The 19,250-nt window shown below is 43.8% G+C and overlaps 1 protein-coding gene across 1 annotated transcript in view; it reads right to left on the bottom strand.

Moving 5' to 3' along the window:
* Window positions 1-2,373: 2,373 nt before the first annotated feature.
* Window positions 2,374-19,250, bottom strand: part of EXD3 (exonuclease 3'-5' domain containing 3) — a 719,658-nt gene continuing 702,781 nt past the window's right edge. The window contains exons 20-22 of the mRNA XM_030206809.1: window positions 4,644-4,697; window positions 3,348-3,479; window positions 2,374-2,391 (exon numbers count right to left, since the gene is read on the bottom strand). Coding sequence (XP_030062669.1) covers window positions 2,374-2,391; window positions 3,348-3,479; window positions 4,644-4,697 — 204 coding nt within the window. The remainder of the gene's footprint in view (window positions 2,392-3,347; window positions 3,480-4,643; window positions 4,698-19,250) is intronic.

Below are 19,250 nucleotides of genomic sequence, written 5' to 3'. Positions count from 1 at the left end.
TTATTAGAAAATATTTGTGAAAACCAATCATCCTGAGTACTTTCAGTATAGAAGTACAAACATGCTCTAATAAAGTGCTATATAGTATTATCACATCATATGTCATTAATTACTTATTATGGAAAGATGTACCTATAAATAAACTTCAAGATGTGACATCAAAAATAAAATCTTATTTGTAAAATATTTATTTATAAATAACCTTCAGGACATGACGTCAAAAATAAAAACCTTATTCCTACCTACAGGGTAAAGAATATGACTTATAAATATGAAATAATAATAATAATAAAAATAAAATAAAAAAAGATTGATAAGTGAAGCTAATATTGATTTATAACTTTTCCATATATAGTTTCATAAGAAAGATGTCAGATCTAGTTCCATGTTCAGACCTTGAGGACAAACTGTCTCTAATGTAAAAATAAAACGTTGTTCTTCTTTTAATACAATGTTATCTACATCACCTCCTCTCCATCTCGGTCTAATATGTTTGATCACAAAAAACTTGAGGTCATCTATGGTATGTTTAGCTTCATACCAATGTGGTACTAAAGGGGCTGTTGTGATGTTTCTACTAATACTGGATCTATGTTCTATTATTCTAGTTTTGATCATTCTCTTTGTTTTTCCTATATAAAGAAGACCACAGGGACATATGGAGGCATATTTTCAAAGCACTTTGGGAGGCTAAGTTCCATAGGTTTCTATGGAACTTTGGGAGGCTAAGTGCTTTGAAAATGAGCCTCAAGATCACATAAATCACATGAGTCGAGTTACAATTTGTTGAATGTTTTAAAAGAAAGCTTTTCTTGGTAATGGGATGTATAAATTCTTGGAGTGTAATGCGATGCATACAAACAGTGCATTTACCACATGGATAATGTCCCAAAAAAGTGCTTACTGTATAATTTTCCTCTGGAAGTGTTGATGGGACCAGCCGTTCTTTCAAGTTTCTATTACGAGAGTAGGCTATAACTGGACGTTTGCTTTGAAAGCATTTGTGTATCTCCAAGATATGCCAATTTTTATGAATCACAACCTTCAATTGATTTGAAATGGTTGAGAATTTTAAAGTGCAAATAAGGTCTGGTGTAACTCTGCCGTTCTTCTGAGTAAGTAATTGTTCTCTTTCTTTGGTACGAGCACGGTTTTTACATCTCTCAACTATCTCTTTGAGATATCCTCTTTTGATGAAACGTTGTGACATATCTTGTGCGTAGAACTCAAAGTCTTCAAAGTTAGTACATAAACGCCGAGGTCTCAGGAACTGTGAATATGGAAGATTTGTTTTCAACCCTCGATTATGGAAACTTTGAAAATGTAGATAGGTGTTTTTATCTGTAGGTTTTTTGAACACTTGTGTGATGAATCTGTATGGGGTTTTAGTAATGAATATGTCCAAATATGAAATTTGATGTTGATCATATTGTATTTTAAAACGTAAATTCTGATCTAGGTTGTTAAGCCAATCAAAGAATTCTAAAAGTTTGTCTTCATCACCTCTCCAAAGAATAAGAATATCATCGATATATCTGTTATAAAATATAATTTCTGATTCATATGGAAGGGTAGTCAAAAACTTCTCTTCAAAATCAGCAACATAGAGATTTGCAACATCTGGCGCTATTGACGAGCCCATCGCTGTGCCACGTTATTTGTTGATAAATGGTTCTTTGAAATTCAACAAAATTTTTCGTTAGTGCAAATGTGGCAAAAGCAATGATGAGAAAATTCGGTATCCTGCGTAAGACTGTTCTGTTATGTAGAGTTTTTTCAATGATAGCCAGACTCTCTAACTGTGGTATATTAGTGTATAAAGAGTCTATATCAAGCGTAACCAATATAACATTATCCAAGTCTCTATCGAAGTCTTCTAGCAAATTTAAAACATGTGCAGAGTCTCTTACATATGATGGCATCTGAGGGATGTATGGATGGAGGAAGAAGTCTACAAATTGGGACAATGGTTCTAATAAAGATGCATTACCTGACACAATGGGACGTCCTGGAGGATCTGTTAATGATTTGTGTATTTTGGGTAATATATAAAAAGTGGGTATGACTGGATTAGGCACTAAAAGAAAATCCTTCTCTTTTGAAGTTAAGTAGCCAGCATCGTATGATAGAAGTACAATCTCTTTTATTTCTTCTTGCAGTTTAATGGTGGGATCTTCTTCTAGCGGAATATAATAGTTCTTATCTGTAATCTGTCTGTGTACCTCTTTAACATAGTTAGACCTGTCCATAATCACAATACCACCTCCTTTATCTGCTGGTTTTATGACTATTTGAGTGTTACTGGACAGGTCTTGTAGTGCATCAAATTCATCCTGTGTCAAATTATGAAAACTTTTGTGTTTATTCCTCTTCTCAATAGTTTCCAACTCTCTAAGAGTACATTGGTAAAAAGCTGAAATTATGGGATCAGGTGGTGCAGGAGGACTCCATTTTGTTTTACGTTTGAGAACTGAAGTATCTAAAGTAGATGCATGATCTTGAAAAAAATGTGTTATTTGTAACTTCCTAAAAAAACGGAACAGATCATTTTTTTCATTTCAGCTTTCAGCAAATCAAAGAATTAATTTGAACTAACATCTGATCTTTTTCTATCACACTCCATTCCCTACAACAACCTACCAGCTTCTTGGATAATTGAGTCCTCACTTAATCATTCTACAGTTATAGATTAATTGTCCAAACCCTCAATATAGCTTAACTTTCTGTTCAATCAAGCTATTTCTTTACATCCATCAACTCCCTATATAAAGTCGTTGCATTTCAGGATAATTATTACCTACATTGTATCTGTTTAATTCAAGTTATTATAAAGTATTTTACAATGTACTATATAAACTGACACTTTCTCAAGATATGTACCATTCTACTATTTGTTTGATATGTAAGCCACATTTAACCCGAGTTCTCCTCGGGCTAATGTGGGATAAAAATGTCATAAATAAATAAATAAACTTGGAGAGAAAGCAATGGCAACAGACACAGAAACACAGAACTACCTGAAACAGCAAAGCAGCTATGCAGGCCTTGGGTTTGATGCTAGGCTGGGGCCTACCCAAAATGTTTTACTATGTTACTTCCATTATCAATAAAACACAGCCTAAAAGATAAGTTCAGCTTCCATCCTTACATTCAACTGTCTTTTACCACCAAGGAAGTTCTTTCAGGAGGAAGAGCCCTCACAGAAAGTGAGAATGTGCTTCCATAAGCATGTACTGTAAGTGACTGCTGTCCTTGATGTACTATCCTTTTCTATTTATTTGATTTATTAATAGTTATACAAACTAAGTGGTGTTGAATATAATTCATGAGGGATGTCCCCTCCCTACCTGACAGCGGCTGAAGATGTCCCCCACTGTGACATGGATGTTGAAATGCTTCAGCACCTTGATTGCCTGCTGCTTGGCCTTCTCTGAGCAGTTCACATAGAAACATTTTCCTTCCCCAACCTGGGAGCATAGCTTCAAAACACAAGAAAAATCCAAGAGGGGTGAGCATTGAAGGGAAGCAGGCATGTTTCACCAAAGATCTGCCACGATTGCTAGGTAGGCTATAAAACTCTTCAAAATAACTTAAAAGTCATACCTGTGAGCAGATGTAACATTAAAGGTAGGAGCAAGACTAAGCTAACAGATATCACACATATAAATTAACTGTGTATAAAATACAACTTCAGCTTCCATCATTATATTCAGACACCTGTTCAAAAAAAGGCCCTAATAAACTTAATGGCTGTCTCTTACCCCCCCCCCCCCCTCCCCTTTTTACAAAGCTGCCCTACCGGCTGCCATGCAGCAATGCCAACATAGCTCATTCACTTTGAATGGGCTGTGTTGGCATTACCGCACTGGCAACCACTAGTGCAGCTTTGTTAAGGGGGGGGGGGGGGGTAGTCTTCTGCCCTTCCATGATTGACAAACATTGGTGGAACTGTGTACAGGGACTGTGTATATTATTAAAGTGATATTTGTTTTAATCCAAATTCCTTTCTACAGCTGCAGTAGCAGGGGTGCAAAGTGAAGTCTTCCCCAGGCCCTAAGCAACAGCATGAGTTTTCTGTTATTGGTCCCCTGTGCGCTCCAGGTCACTGGTCCCCCTGCGTGTTCCAGGTGACTTTTTCATTCAGTGCTTGGAATACTTAGCTGACACTAGAAGTTAATGCCAGCTGCAATACAGGATAAAACAAACAAACAAAAAAACGAAACTAAAATCACACATCTTTTTATCAAGTGACTGCAGATGAAACTGTAATGTTTTTTTTAGTCACAACTCATCTCAGCCTTATTAGAGGCATCAACCTATAGGCACCAACCCACTACTCCCACCCTATCTAATCTCAGATAAAATGCTCTCTAACCATGTGTCCACCCCTAAACTAACTGTCCCAAGGAGAACAGGCTTTGTATTCCAGAGCCCCTTCCCTGAATTCTCCAGTCTCAAGATCTGTATTCCTGTGCCCATTTCTTGCTGCCTCTATTTGTAGAGGTGGCAGGCTCTGAATCCCCAGTGTCCATCCCCTGAAACCTGATGTCATTTTCTCACAAGATAAAGCTTGAGGTGTATTTCTTTTCCTTACATTAGGATATAACACTACAATAGAGAGATGGCTTTCCTTAAGTACTTACTGTCTGATAAGGCATTCCACAAGTAAGGATCACTCTCCCCTCTTCTCTAGCGATCTGCGAAAAAAAAAAAAAAAGGAAAACCTATGATAATTGAACATCACTGCCACCTCTTCTCATTGAGGGTAATTTTATAAAGGTTTTTCCACCTGGAAAGCAGAGGCATAGCTAGACTTTAAGGTTGAGAGGGGGGGGGGGGGGGCTGAGTCTAAAGTGGGGATGACAACGACATTTTGCCCTGCTTCCCCACCGCTCTCCACCCCTGCCACAACCTCACCTACCTTGGCTGGCAGGGGTCCCTTAGCCCTGCCAGCAGAATCCTTCCTGTAGTATTCTTCAGTGTTGCGCTGCCTGCCCTGCTTTCCTGCCCTGGCACGCATGCTCGGTTTTAGTGAAATTAAGCATGTGTGAAGCTCGCACTTGCTCAATTTCATTTTAAAACCGAGCATGCACACAAAGGACAGGGAAGCAGGGCAGGCAGCACGGTGGCGAATATTCCATAGTAAAGCTTCTGTTGGCAGGGCTTGGAGATCCCTGCCAGTCAAACTAGAAAATTCTGGGGGCCTGAACCCAAATTGGGGAGGGCAGGCACCCAATGGTTATGCCACTGCTGTAAAGCCTATGTTATATATGGAAAAGGCCTTTTTTGTAAATTGTGTGGCGGTATGTATATATATAAGTATATGTGGTAGTAAGACTTAAAAGCACAGAACATATAGGTGCTCCTATTGGCATAGTTTGGATGGAGTTCCAATGTACACATTTACACAAGCTTTGGAGATGTTGACAATTGTTTATGTGCTTCAGGGACTGGTTCTGAAAGCCTGGTTTATAAATGCATATAGGCACCTATCCAGCTTATTTTCGAAGGCGATCGCCGGCCATCTTCCGACACAAATCGGGAGATGGCCAGCGATCTCCTGAAGTCAGCCAAATCGGTATAATCGAAAGCCGATTTTAGCCGGCTTCAACTGCTTTCCGTCGTGGATCCGGCCAAACTTCAAGGGGGCGTGTCGGTAGGGTAGTGAAGGCGGGACGGGGGCGTGCTCACGAGATGGCCGGTTTCGCCCGATAATGGAAAAAAGAAAGCCGGCTTTGACGAGCATTTCGCCGGCTTTACTTGGTCCCTTTTTTTTTCACGACCAAACTTCAAAAAGGAGCCCCAACTGACCAAATGACCACTGGAGGGAATCGGGGATGACCTCCCCTTACTCCCCCCGTGGTCACCAACCCCCTCCCATCCCCCCCAAAAATATATATTTTTTTGCCAGCCTCAAATGTCATACTCAGCTCCCTGACAGCAGTATGCAGGTCCCTGGAGCAGTTTTAGTGGGTGCAGTGCACTTCAGGCAGGTGGACCCAGGCCCATCCCCCCCCCTACCTGTTACACTTGTGGTGGTAAATATTGAGCTCTCCAACCCCTCCCCCCAAAACTCACTGTACCCACATCTAGGTGCCCCCCCCCCCCTTCATCACTAAGGGCTATGATAGTGGTGTACAATTGTGGGGAGTGGGTTTGGGGGGGGGTTGGGGGCTCAGCACACAAGGTAAGGGAGCTATGCACCTGGGAACAATTTTTGAAGTCCACTGCAGTACTCCCTAGGGTGCCTGGTTGGTGTCCTGGCATGTCAGGGGGACCAGTGCACTACAAATGCTGGCCCCTCCCACGACCAAGTGTGGCCAGGCTTGAGATGGTCGGCTTCGGTTTCCATTATGGGCGAAAACCGAAGCCGGCCATCTCAACATTTATGTCGAGATTTTGCCAGCCCCAACCGTATTATCGAAAAAAAGATGGCCCCGGAGATGGCTGGCCCCGTTTGATTATGCCCCTCTATGTTGCCTTTACGGTGTGGTTTTGTTTCCCAACATAAAAGCCATATATTTAACCTTGCCTTTAACAGTAGTCCTTGAAGCACCAGGAATTCCAGGAAGCAAGTAGCCTTTGCCTATTAAACTTGCTGGTAGATTGTAATGCCCGTGTATGTGTGTCCTCGGAGTAACTGAGCTTTCACTGTTTCTCCTCTTTCCTATCAAACAACGGAATTCCCCTCCTTACTCTTAGTTTTGATTGTTCACCACCTTGGTATGTTCCCATTATTAAACCATAATGATTAAGTGCTGCCTCTTCATGTCCCTATGTCTGCTTGTGTTGTTTCTGACTGAAGGAGAGTGTAGAAAGTCTGTGAGTCTGATTGCTGTCTCTCTTCACGCAGGCCTGTCGTCCTCAACCCCTATTGTTTCCACCCATGACAGCTGACATCTGCAGTTCACTCCACCCACTGCCTTTCCTGCCAGCACAAAACTCATAAGAACATAAGCGTTGCCATATTGGGACAGACCGAAGATCCATCAAGCCCAGTATTCTGTTTCCAATAGTGGCCGATCCAGGTCAAAAGTACCTGGGCAAGATCCCAGAACAGTAAAACAGATTTTATGCTGCTAATCCTATAAATAAGCAGTGGATTTTCCCAAGTCCATCTTAAAAATAGCTTATGGACTTTTCTTTTAGAAAATTATTCAAATGGTTTTTTAAACCCTGCTAACTGCTTTTATCACATTCTCTGGCAACGAATTCCAGTTACATGCCGAGTGAAGATATATTTTCTCCAGTTTGTTTTAAATTTACTACTTAGTAGTTCATTGAGTGACCCCTAGTCCATGTATTTTTGGAAAGAGTAAACAAGTGGTTCAGTTTATTTAGCCTTTCCTCACAGGGAAGTCATCCCATCCCATTCCCTTCGACATCCTTCTCTGTACCTTTTCTAATTCCACTGTATTTGTTTTGAGTTGTGGTCACCATGGAGTGATACAAAGGCATTATAACATTCTCATTTTTGTTTTCCATTCCTTTCCTAATAATTCCTGAAGTTTGCTTTCTTAACCACCGATTAACACTGAGCACAGGGTTTCAACATATCATCAACGATAACACCTAGATCCTTTTCCTGGACAGTGACTCATAATGTGGAAGCCTGCATCACGTGGCTGTAGTTTGGGGTCCTCTTTTCACACCAGCATCACTTTGCACTTGCTCACATTAAATATCATCTGCCATTTGGATGCCCAGTCTCATAAGGTCCTCTTGCAATTATTCATAATCCTCTTGCTATTTAACAACTTTGAATAACTGTGACATCAGCAAATTTAATTACCACACTAGTTATTACATCTCTAGATCATTTACAAATATGTTTAAAACAGTGGCGTAGCCACAGGTGGGCCTGGGCCCACCCACTTGGGGCTTAGGCCCACCCAACAGCAGCACAGGTTTAGCAGTTGCTGGTGGAGATCCCAAGCTCTACCAGCTGAAGACTTCCCCCTGATGGTAATGAAAACGCTATTCTCCACAATACCAGCACCTGCACATGCTCAGTTTTCAGCGCATGCCTGCTGCAGACTTCCGAGGTGGAAAGAAGCATTTTCCTGCTAATTGAGATGTCTTTTGGTGGTGGTGGGGGAGAACATTTGGTGCCCACCCACTTCTTGCCTAGGCCCACCCAAAATCTGTTGTCTGGCTACGCCCCTGGTTTAAAAACATGTTAATTGCTGAAACTAACTCAAAAACGGTCCCCTTTGAGGCTTAATTGGTGGGGTAGGCTAGAAACTATAAAAATGATGATAGTACCAAAAATTAATTACATTCTTAGCATGCTCCCAGTATTACTAAATCCCTCAACGTATAAGAAAATTGAAGCCAAATTAATAAAATGTCTATGGAATAATAAAACACCTAGAATTTCTGTTAAAAAATTGAAAGCCTGCTCACTAAAAGGTTGAGTCAATTTTCCTAGTTTCTATGAATGCCACATATCCTTTTTCTTAAAACAAAACTCAGCATTTATGTATGACTAGTAAAAAAGGCCCGTTTCTGACACAAATGAAATGGGCGCTAGCAAGGTTTTCCTCGGAGTGTGTATGTTTGAAAGAGTGTGTGTGAGAGTGACTCTGTGAGAGAGAGAGTGAATGTGCAAATGTGTGTGTATGAAAGAGAGTGAGAGAGACTGGGTACGGGTGTGTCTGTGAGAGAGAGAGAGAGTGTGTGAGAATGAGAGTGTGTGCCAGGGGCCCCCCTCCCTCCCAGTTCCAGGGTCACCCCCCTTCCCTCTCTTCGAGTGCCAGGGTCGTCCCCTCCCTCCCTCCGAGTTTCAGGGTCCCTTCCTCCCTCCGAGTTTCAGTGTCCCTTCCTCCCTCCCAGTTCCAGGGTCGTCCCCCCTCCCTCCCTCCCTTCGAGTGCCAGGGTCATCCCCTCCCTCCCTCCCTCTCTCATCCCCATCCCAATTAAGCATCTCCCTTCTGTCACCCTACTCCCACCATGTCTACTATCTACCATTCTCTCCCTGAGCAAGCATATTTCCTTTCTTTCCATCCTTCCTTGATCCAGTATCTCCTGTCTTCCCTATCCTCTCTACTCCTCTATCCAGCATCTTCCCCTTGACCAGTGGCGTAGCAAGGGCGGGGTGGTGGGGGCGCTCCGCCCCGGGTGCACACCACTGGGGGGGGTGTCGGCTCCGCAGGTTCCCTGCTCCCTCTGCCCTGGAACAGGTTACTTACTTCTTGTTCAGGGGCAGACGGAGCAGGGAACCAGCAGAACCGACACCCCCCCAGCGGCGTGCACCCGGCAGGCAAGAATGCACTGGGGGGGGGGGGGAGGGTGCTTGGGTGATGTGCTGAGGGGGGGCTTGGGTGATGCGCCAAGGGGGACTGTCATGCTGCACCCCCCCAGGTGTTTCGGGAGGTCAGCTGTTGAGCGCGTCAGTGGCGTCAGGCAAACTCGAGCCTTTTGGTTTTTTGTGTTGCTGTCAAGCTGTATGGCAGTTTGGGAGGGGGAGGGTTGGATCAGCTGTGAGGCATTTTTTTTTTTACCCCAGGTTCTGATGTTGATGTCATAATGCGCCGGCGGCGGGTGCGGCTCCTGATCACTGCTGCCACCCGCCCTGCTCTTTCCTGACCAATGGGCGCCTCTTTTCGCGATGATGTCAGCCTGTGTTACGGAGCCTAGCAGACCAACTACGAAGAAGTCACGGACACAGGTAGGAAGACGCATAGAACGTTGGAGGTGACAATTATTATATAGGATAAGGAACAACACAACACTCCATCATGGTTCCATTTTGAAAAACTAAAGCAATCAGACACACCTACACATTTCTTTCCTTGGTCTCAACAGACTAAAGTCTCCTCCAATGTTTTGTTCAAAACTCTTAAAACTGTTTTCAAAGAACTTGATTCAGTTGTAACACATCCATTAACAAATTCCATATACATTCCAATTTAGAATAATCCAAAATTCAAAATTAACAATTCTTGCATCAATTGGTCTACATGGAAAAAGGCTGGCATTTGGTCCCTCAATGACATTATAAAAGATCATTCTTGGTTTCCTTTTCCCCAATTATGTATAAAATATGGCATCACAAATTCTCAATATTATAAATGGATTCAACTCAAACATTGTGTAACTAACACCTTAGATATAAGTAAATTAACTACTGAGTACCCCACCTGCTGGCAACTTTGTAAGTCTCATATATCTTCCAAAAAAGTTGCATCTAAATGGTACAAAATATTTCAATTAGCTAAATTTAGTTCACCAACTAATACCATGCAATCATGGGAATACGATCTAAAAGCCCAACCAAATGAAAAAATATGGGAAAAAATTTGGTACAAAACCATTCATACCACCAAATCAGCGTCCATCTCTCAATCCAAGTTTACTTGGCACACAGGGCTTTATGGACTCCAGCTAAACTTGCCAAGTTAAACACGACAAAAAACTAAAAACAATATGAATAAATGTTGGACGTGAAACGGATGTTGAAAATCTTAAACACATTATTTACTCTTGTTCATTTATTCAAGAATATTGGAACTCTGTATGGGACTGGTGGGATAGTGACTTACCAAAGTCACTTATTTAACTTGGTGGAATTCTGTATGTATATTAGCTAAATATGAATATGCTGCAGCAGAAAAATATAACTCACTTGTTAAGTACAAAAAAATATGGACTCCTTTACTAGATAAATTACACAACAATCTCTCTTAGAGTTGAACTTATGTATAACTCCCGTGACAACTATAAATTGTCATAGCAACAATTTGTGTCCACTCTGAACTTGAACATGTAAGCTGATGCCTTGTTATTGTATTTTTTTGTATTGATGGTTAATTGTATTTATTTTAGTCATTTTGTTGTCTATAAAACAAAATAAAAAATATTGGAACAAAAAAACAGAAGATCTAGCAGACCCCATTATAAGTACATAAGTGTTGCCATACTGAGACAGAACAAAGGTCCATAAAGCGAAGTATCCTGTTTCCAACAGTGGCCAATCCAAGTCACAAGTACCTGGCAAGATCCCAAAACAGTACAATATATTTTATGCTGCTCAGTGGCGTACCTAGGGTAGTTGATACCCGGGGCTGGTCATTTTTTTAACATCCCCCTCCAAAATCCAGTACTAGGCATACCGAGAATACAAAACACTCAGGACCTTTAAAGCAATTCTAGCATACCATAAGCAGTCATTTCTACAAGTCACACAAGGAAAAGGAAAGCATCTTAAACACTACAGTGAACACTAGAACATCAATTCACCTATTGTAAAACAAAACCAGACAGAATAGTACAGATCGTCGATCCTGCAAAGTCAGTGCCAACTGAAAGCCATGTCTTTTTCACAAACACAGATACACCCTAATCCACGATAGAATAAGTAATCATAAACTTTCTATTTAGACAAAAATTAAACTGAACCCCCAAGATGCCAGACTCTGCATACAATGCAACACCACAGAAACAGAAAATGTCCCCTAGTACTGTGCAAAATATGAAGACAGCAGATGTAAATTTGAAAAAACTAACAAATACCAATCACCACTTTACAAATTAACAAATAGAAATAAAACAAATATTGAAAATAAAATAATACCATTTTATTGGACTAATACATTTAGCTTTCAGAGACCAAAACCTCCTTCCTCAGGTCAATACAGTATAGTGTTGTTACAGTATCCTATCCTGACCTAAGGAAGGGGGGGGTTTGTTCTCCGAAAGTTAGTCAAAATGTATTAAAATTAGTCCAATAAAAAGAATACCTTATTTACATGTTCTATTTATAAACATTTATTAACACATCTACAATACTATATCCTAAAGCAAAAAAATAAAAATATATATTTTATTTGCAGTTTGTTGTCTCTGGTTTCTGCTTTCCTCATCTTCTTTTCACCGTCTTCCTTCCATCCAGCATCTGTCTTCGCTCTCTCTCTGCCATCCCTTCCATCCACTGTCTGTCCTTTCTCTCTACCCCTTCAATCCACCATTTGCCCTCCCTCTCCTATCCATCCAGGGTCTGCCCTCCCTCTCACTGCCCCTTCTTTTCGGCCCCCAGTACCAGCCCCATTATCCCACCTGCCCCTCCTTTTCAGCCCCCCGTTTCAGCCCCACTATCCCACCAGTCCCCAGTTCAGCTCTTTTCTCCCACCAGTCCTGAGCGTCAGCCCCCAGTCAGTTCTCCCTGTCCCCTTTTCAGCCCCCAGTTTCAACCCCAGCACTTTTCTCCCACCAGTCCCGAGCTTCAGCCCCAGCCACTTCTCCCTGTCCTCTTTTCAGCCCCCAGTCCCCACAGTTTCAACCCCTGCCCCTTTTCAGCCTCCAGTTCCAGTACTAGGCCCCTTATCCTACCTACCCTCCTTTTCAGCCCCCAGTTCCAGTCCCCTTCATCCACATGCCTTGCATTAGGGCCCAGACCCATTCTCCCTCCTACCCCAAGCATGGCCCCATTCTCCCTCCTACCCCAAGCATGGCCCCATTCTCCCTCCTGCCCCCTTCTCAGACACCAGTTCCAGCTCCAGGCCCCTTCTCCCTTCTGAGCCCCCCCCTCCCAGACTCAGTCCCCTTCTCCTATCTGAGCACACCCCACCCAGAACCAGTCGCCTTCTCCCATCTGAGCGACCCCCAGAAACAGTCCCCTTCTCCCATCTGAGCCCCCCCAGACCTAGCCCCCTCCCATCTGAGCCCCCCACCCAGTCCCAGTCTCCCATCTGAGCCCCCCAGACCCAGTCCCAGTGCCCTTCTCCCATCTGAGCTCCCCTAGACCTAGTCCCCTCCCATCTGAGCCCCCCGCACCCAGTCCCAGTCCCGTTCTCCCATATGAGCCCCCTACCCAGTCCCAGTCCCCTTCTCCCATCTGAGCCCCCCCAGACCCAGTCCCCATCTCCAGTCTGAACCCACCTCCCCGACCCAGTCCCCACCTGCCTACCAGCTCCGTCGACAGACAACTCTCTTCTCTTGCCACCCAGCTTTAAAAAAAAAAATCTGTGAAGCGCCTCGCGTCTGCTCTGCTGTAAAGAAAGCAAATCGCCTCGTCGCATCAGCCCTTCCCTCACTGTGCCCCGCCCTCTGATGTAACTTCCTATTTCCGTGAGGGCGGGACACAGTGAGGGAAGGGCTGATGTGACAAGGCGATTTGCTTCCTTTACAGCAGAGCATACCAGATGGGAGGCGCTTCACAGGGTTTTTTTTTTTAAAAGGCTGGGTGCCGGGTGGCAGAGGAGGGTCATCTGTCCGTCGACGGAGCTGGACTGCAGCGCCAGCGGAGCACCCCCCACCGCCCCGCCCTTGGTACGCCACTGCCTATACAAGTATTCCAAGATTTTTCCACAGCCTTGACGGAGAAATGTAGAAGCTTTGGTTTGGTTTGCTCAGATTTGTTTGAGCGAGATCAAAGATTTATGATGATTTACCCTACAATATCGAAGATTTACCATGCTGGCAAATGGGAGGAATCTGACACACCGGAGAAGGTGAAGACTTTCTTCAGTGCCGTCAGATCCGAATAGCAGGATGATTATATTATTGTTATACTGGTCTTCACGCTGATTGTTATTAACTAACTTTTACTGTGCCTTCTTTTACAGTTTTTTCAAGTTTGAACCAGTTTGGTATGTAATTCTGTAAATCTATAATAGGCTATTCAGAGTACATAAGTACTGCCATACTGAGACAGAATGAAGGTCCATCAAGCCCAGCATCCTGTTTCCAACAGTGGCCAATCCAAGTCACAAGTACTCAGCAAGATCCCAAAACAGTACAATACATTTTTTGCTGCTTGTCCTAGAAATAAGCCATGGATTTTCCTCAAGTCCATTTTAATAATGGTCAATGGACTTTTCCTTAAGGAAGCCAACCGAACCTTTTTAAAACTCTACTAAGCTAACCATATTTACTATATTCTCTGGCAACAAATTCCAGAGTTCAATTACACGTTGAGCGAAAAAATAATTTCTCTTATTCATTTTAGTTTGAATACTTTTTAATGATGACTAGGTATTAATAACAAATGTCAAGAAATATATGTGGATACATACACAAGTAATTATGGTACAATACCGTACAGCTCGTCATCAAAATGTTTCCCCTCCTATCATCCCCCCTCTCCACCCCATGTGCATTCCCAAGATAACAATCGATAACAATCCCCATCTCCTATAAAGCTCCTCCAAATATTGCAAATCAGATATATCAAGCATGGGAGAGTTCTGACTCTTCCGACTCTCCCCTCTTTACAAATTAAAAAGAAAAGAAAAACTCTAAATCAATCTCCCCCATCACATCCCTAAATCCCTTTAATCCATCCTCCCTTCCCCACCCAAGGATGAATGAGAATGATAAAACAGAGATGGAGAAACCCAAAGTGGACTTCCACTGTAAGAGCTATAAAGGTAGAGTATTAAGAACTAGGATGCACGCTCGAGGAGAGAGGTGTTGTACAATGGGCTCCCAGAACATCCAAAAATATTTCTTCCACTGTGCTGTGAGACAGACAGAGCGGGCTTCTCAGGTTAATAACAACTGAATTGCATTACGTCAATGCCACTGATTAGGAGCATCTCTCAAGCACCATGTCTGCAAGATACAATTCACACCCACCTCACATGCTTTATAGAAAAAATATCAATGACCCTTTGACAGGTAGCCCCTATATTGTTCCATCCCTAACAAAAAGCTGGAGGGGGCAAAATCTGAGGGCAAAGGGAACAGTGTGTTTATACACGAAAGTACCTGGTGCCAGTAATCCCGTATAGTTGGGCATGTCCAGAGTGCATGAGAGAGGGTATTGTCTAGTATCCCACAGGCCCCACAAAGCAAAGAAGGGGAACATCCAGCATGGAATGCCTGTTTCGGGGAAAAGTATATTCTTGTTACAGTCTGAAACAGGCATCCCTATATCTAGCATTATAAACTATGCGCAGGATAACACACAACATAGCAGATAGTGCCTCCTCCCCAACATGGGGACCCAATTCTAAGTTCCACCTCTCCACTATGGGGTCATGGGACTTTTGTAGGCATCAGAAATGTAAGTACTTTATGAAAATAAGTCACCAACATACGAGTCACCTGAGGTGATGAGAAGAAGGATTGAACTGGGTTACTATGTTCACCGCACATCCTTTACATAAGAGATGAGACACAAAGTGGGCAACTTGTAGGTATGCATAAAAATTTCCTGGGTAGGGAAGCAGGGTGCCCACAACGCTGCCATATGGTTTAAGAATGCCAGTTTCATTCAGCAGGTCCGCAACACAAAGGTATCCCTGTGTGCCCCAGTTCTGAAATACCGGAGAATCTATCCCCGGGGTGAAGGTCAGGTGTCCTTCTAGGGGCAGAAAATTCACGTAAATGGGTGTGCAATGCCAGTATTTGAGTAGAACTTGCCAGGTGGCCCTCATAGGTTTTAGCAAGACGTTATTTGGTCTATCCCAAGTGCATATAATAAATAATGAGGATATAATGGGTGGAACAGTACCTTTTCCACTGACCAAGGGAAGTAGTCATCAGCCTCCAGTATCCAATTATGCAGATGTCTAAGAAGACAAGCCATTTTATATTGGTGGATATTGGGATATTGGGGATCCCCAATCCTCCCATTACCCAGGGCCAGTATAATAAATCCATGCGGATTTTCAGCTTCCACCCATTCCAAATGAATCTGCTCAACATACGGTTCAAGGCCTTAATATCTCTTTTCAGGATCCACAGAGGGAGCTGTTGAAGAATATACAACCACCTTGGAAACAAGTACATGCGATATAAGCTAATTCTTCCATGAAGGGACAAAGGCATAGGAGCCAACTTTTCAAAATGATTGGGGGTGCTGAAATTTTTTTTTTTTTTACAGTGTCTCCCCCCCCCCCCCCCCCCATACCTTAAAATTATATCTACTGCAGTCTTCACCTGGGCAGTGGCAGCGCCACTCATAGGCTGCCTGCAACCTGCACCAGGACTTCTTCCCTGTACAGTCCCACCCCTCAGTCCCCCTGTACTGTGCAAATATAAAGAGATGCAAATTTCAAAAACTGACATATTTCAATCACTATACTATAGGTTAACAAATACAAATAAAACAAAAAATAGAAAATATGATATCATTTTAGTGGACTAAATACATTTTTCAATTAGCTTTCAAAGGCCAAAACCTCTTTCCTTAGGTCAGGACAGTATACTGCTGTTATGGTATTCTGTACTGACACAAGAAAGGAGGGTTTGGTCTCCAAACATTAGTCAAAAATGTATTAAAATTAGTCCAGTAAACATTACTTCCATTTTCTGTATTTATTAACACAGCTACCACACTATTTTATCCTAAACTAAAAATAAAATTCATTTTTTCCTACCTTTGTGGTCTAGCCGTTTACTGTTTCTAATTGTGTTGGTCCCAGTCTCTTGTTTCTTCTTTCCTCAATCTTTAACTTTCTCCCCTTTCCATCCATCGTCTACCCCTTCTCTCCCCCTTTTCCTTCCAGCATCCTCTCTTCCCCCTTTCCATCCAGTATCTGCCCCCTCTCTCTCTCCTTTCCATCCTTCATCTGCCCCCTCTCTTCCCTCTTTCCATCCGGCGTCTATTTTCTCCATTCATGTGTAGTTTTTCTCCTCTTTTCCCTTTCCCTCATCTCTGTCAGTATGCCTCTCCTTCCTCTTTCTTCACTCTCTTCCATCCATATGCAACTCCTTCCTCTCTCTTCCCTCTCCTCCATCCATGTCCACCATTTTTCTTCTCGCCGCCCCTCCATCCATGTTCATCTCACTTCCTCTCTTCCCTCCCCGCCATCCATGTCCAGCATTTTCCCTCTCTCCCCTCCATCCATGTGCATCTCCTCCTGTCTTCCCTCCCCTCCATTCATGTCCATCATTTCTCCTGCCCTCCCCTGCATCCATGTACAGCAACTTTCATCTCTCCCCTGCCCTCCCATCCATCCATGTTCAGCAACTCTCGTCTCTCCCCTGCCCTCCCCTGCATCCATGTTCAGCAACTCTCCTCTCTCCCCTGTATCCATGTTCAGCAACTCTCCTCTCTCCCCTGCCCTCCCCTGTATCCATTTCCAGCAACTCTCCTCTCTCCCCTGCCCTCTCCTGCATCTATGTCCAGCAACTCCCCTGCCCTCCCCTGTATCCATGTTCAGCAAATCTCCTCTCTCCCCTGCCCTCCCCTGTATCCATGTTCAGCAAGTCTCCTCTCTCCCCTGCCCCATGCCCTCCCCTGTATCCATGTTCAGCAAGTCTCCTCTCTCCCCTGCCCTCCCCTGTATCCATGTTCAGCAACTCTCTTCTCTCCCCTGCCCCATGCCCTCCCCTGTATCCATGTTCAGCAAGTCTCCTCTCTCCCCTGCCCCATGCCCTCCCCTGTATCCATGTTCAGCAAGTCTCCTCTCTCCCCTGCCCTCCCCTGCATCCATGTTCAGCAACTCTCCTCTCTCCCCTGCATCCATGTTCAGCAACTCTCCTCTGTCCCCTGCCCTCCCCTGTATCCATGTTCAGCAACTCTCCTCTCTCCCCTGCCCTCCCCTGTACCCATGTTCAGCAACTCTCCTCCCTCCCCTGTCCCCTGCCCCCCCCGTATCCATGTTCAGCAACTCTTCTCTCTCCCCTGCCCCCTGCCCTCCCCTGTAGTCATGTTCAGCAACTCTCCTCCCTCCCCTGTCCCCTGCCCTCCCCTGTATCCATGTTCAGCAACTCTCCTCTCTCCCCTGCCCCCTGCCCAGCATCAATGTTCAGCGATTTCTTCCCTGCCCTACCTCTTAAAATTAATTTTACCTGACTGAACGAAAGAAGCAGAGTACAGCCGACTCCGTCTTCACCTTTCTTCTTCCCTCTCAGCTGTGGTCACGCCCTCATTTCCTGTTTACGCAAGGGCAGGAGCACAGCTGAGAGGGAAGAAGAAAGGTGAAGACGGAGCATGTACTCTGCTTCTTTCACTGCCGTTCAGTCACCTAAAATTAGTTTTAAGCGCTGGCTGAGCAGCAGGAAAGCAAGGAGGGCAGGTTTAAAAATATTGGGAGTGCTTGAGCACCCACAGCACCCACGGAGTCGGCGCCTATGGACAAAGGTAGTGAGTGTCAAATCTGCAGCTGTTGCTCGGTGGAGTGCAACAATCACTTAATATTTAAGGAATATAGCTCTCTATAAAAAGCCAGTAGCTGGATACCCAGGTACGTGAAATGTCCATTAGCCCAGGACAAAGGGAAAGGATCCTCCCAGCCTCAGATTTATCCATGTTCAATAGAAACCCTGAAAACTCCCCATATTCCTGAAAGCATTCTAACAGAGTTGGAAGTGATGTCAAGGGCGAGGCTAATTGTACCAGGAGGTCATCTGCAAAACCGGTATCTTAAATACTTTCCTGCCCACCCGCACACCTCTGGTCTTGGGGTTAGCTAAGATCTCCTGTATCAAGGGATCAAGGGTCAAGACAAACAGCAATGGGGACAATGGGTAGCCGTCTCGACCTCCTGTCAACAGAAAAAGGCAGCAAAGCAGAGTCATTAACCAGTATTGCTGCCTTCGGATCATGGTATAGTGCACACACAACATCGAGAAAGCTACCCTGAATGCTATATCTCTTGAGGACTTTAAACTTAAATGGCCATGCCACTCAATCAAAGGCTTTTTCTGTGTCAAAGCTAATAAGGAGCATGTGGTCATGTTGTGCCTGAGCAGCCTCCAGAGAGGCCAGAATCTGCCTAATATTTTTAACTGCGTGTCAATCCCGCACAAAAACAACCTAAGGAGACGCGATGATGGATGGTAATATCCTAGCCAGCCTATTGGCTAGTTTCGAGGCCAGTAGCTTAGCCTCAAACAGAGAAGCAAGATAGGCCTATATGAAACAGGCATGGTAGTATCCCTACCAGGTTTAGGAAAAACTAAAATATGAGTTCATATCAAGGATTAGGCAAGCCATTAAGATGTGATAAACTCATTAAACATGGCTGTAAGAGGATGAGCAGTATCTGTTACCAAAAGTTTATAAAATTCTGCTCTATAACCATATGGTCTGGGCGCTTTAAACTGAGAACTATGCTTTATAGCCCAAACTATCTCATCCTCTCCAATAGGTTGATTAAGAAAATCAATTTGGGCCTGCATGAGGGTTTGTAAATCAAGACTAGATAGATAAGTATCTGGATACAAACCCCCATCAGGGTCTTCTCTATACAAAGCTTGAGAGAAATCCATAAAAATGTCAGTAATGCCCTGGGTATCATGAATCACACGACCACTAACCCCCCCCCCCCCCCCCTCAAAGCCAGAATAGTAGAGGA

Source organism: Microcaecilia unicolor, chromosome 6 (assembly GCF_901765095.1).
Source record: "Microcaecilia unicolor chromosome 6, aMicUni1.1, whole genome shotgun sequence".
NCBI lineage: Eukaryota > Metazoa > Chordata > Amphibia > Gymnophiona > Siphonopidae > Microcaecilia > Microcaecilia unicolor.
This window is presented reverse-complemented; position numbering and strand designations above follow the sequence as displayed.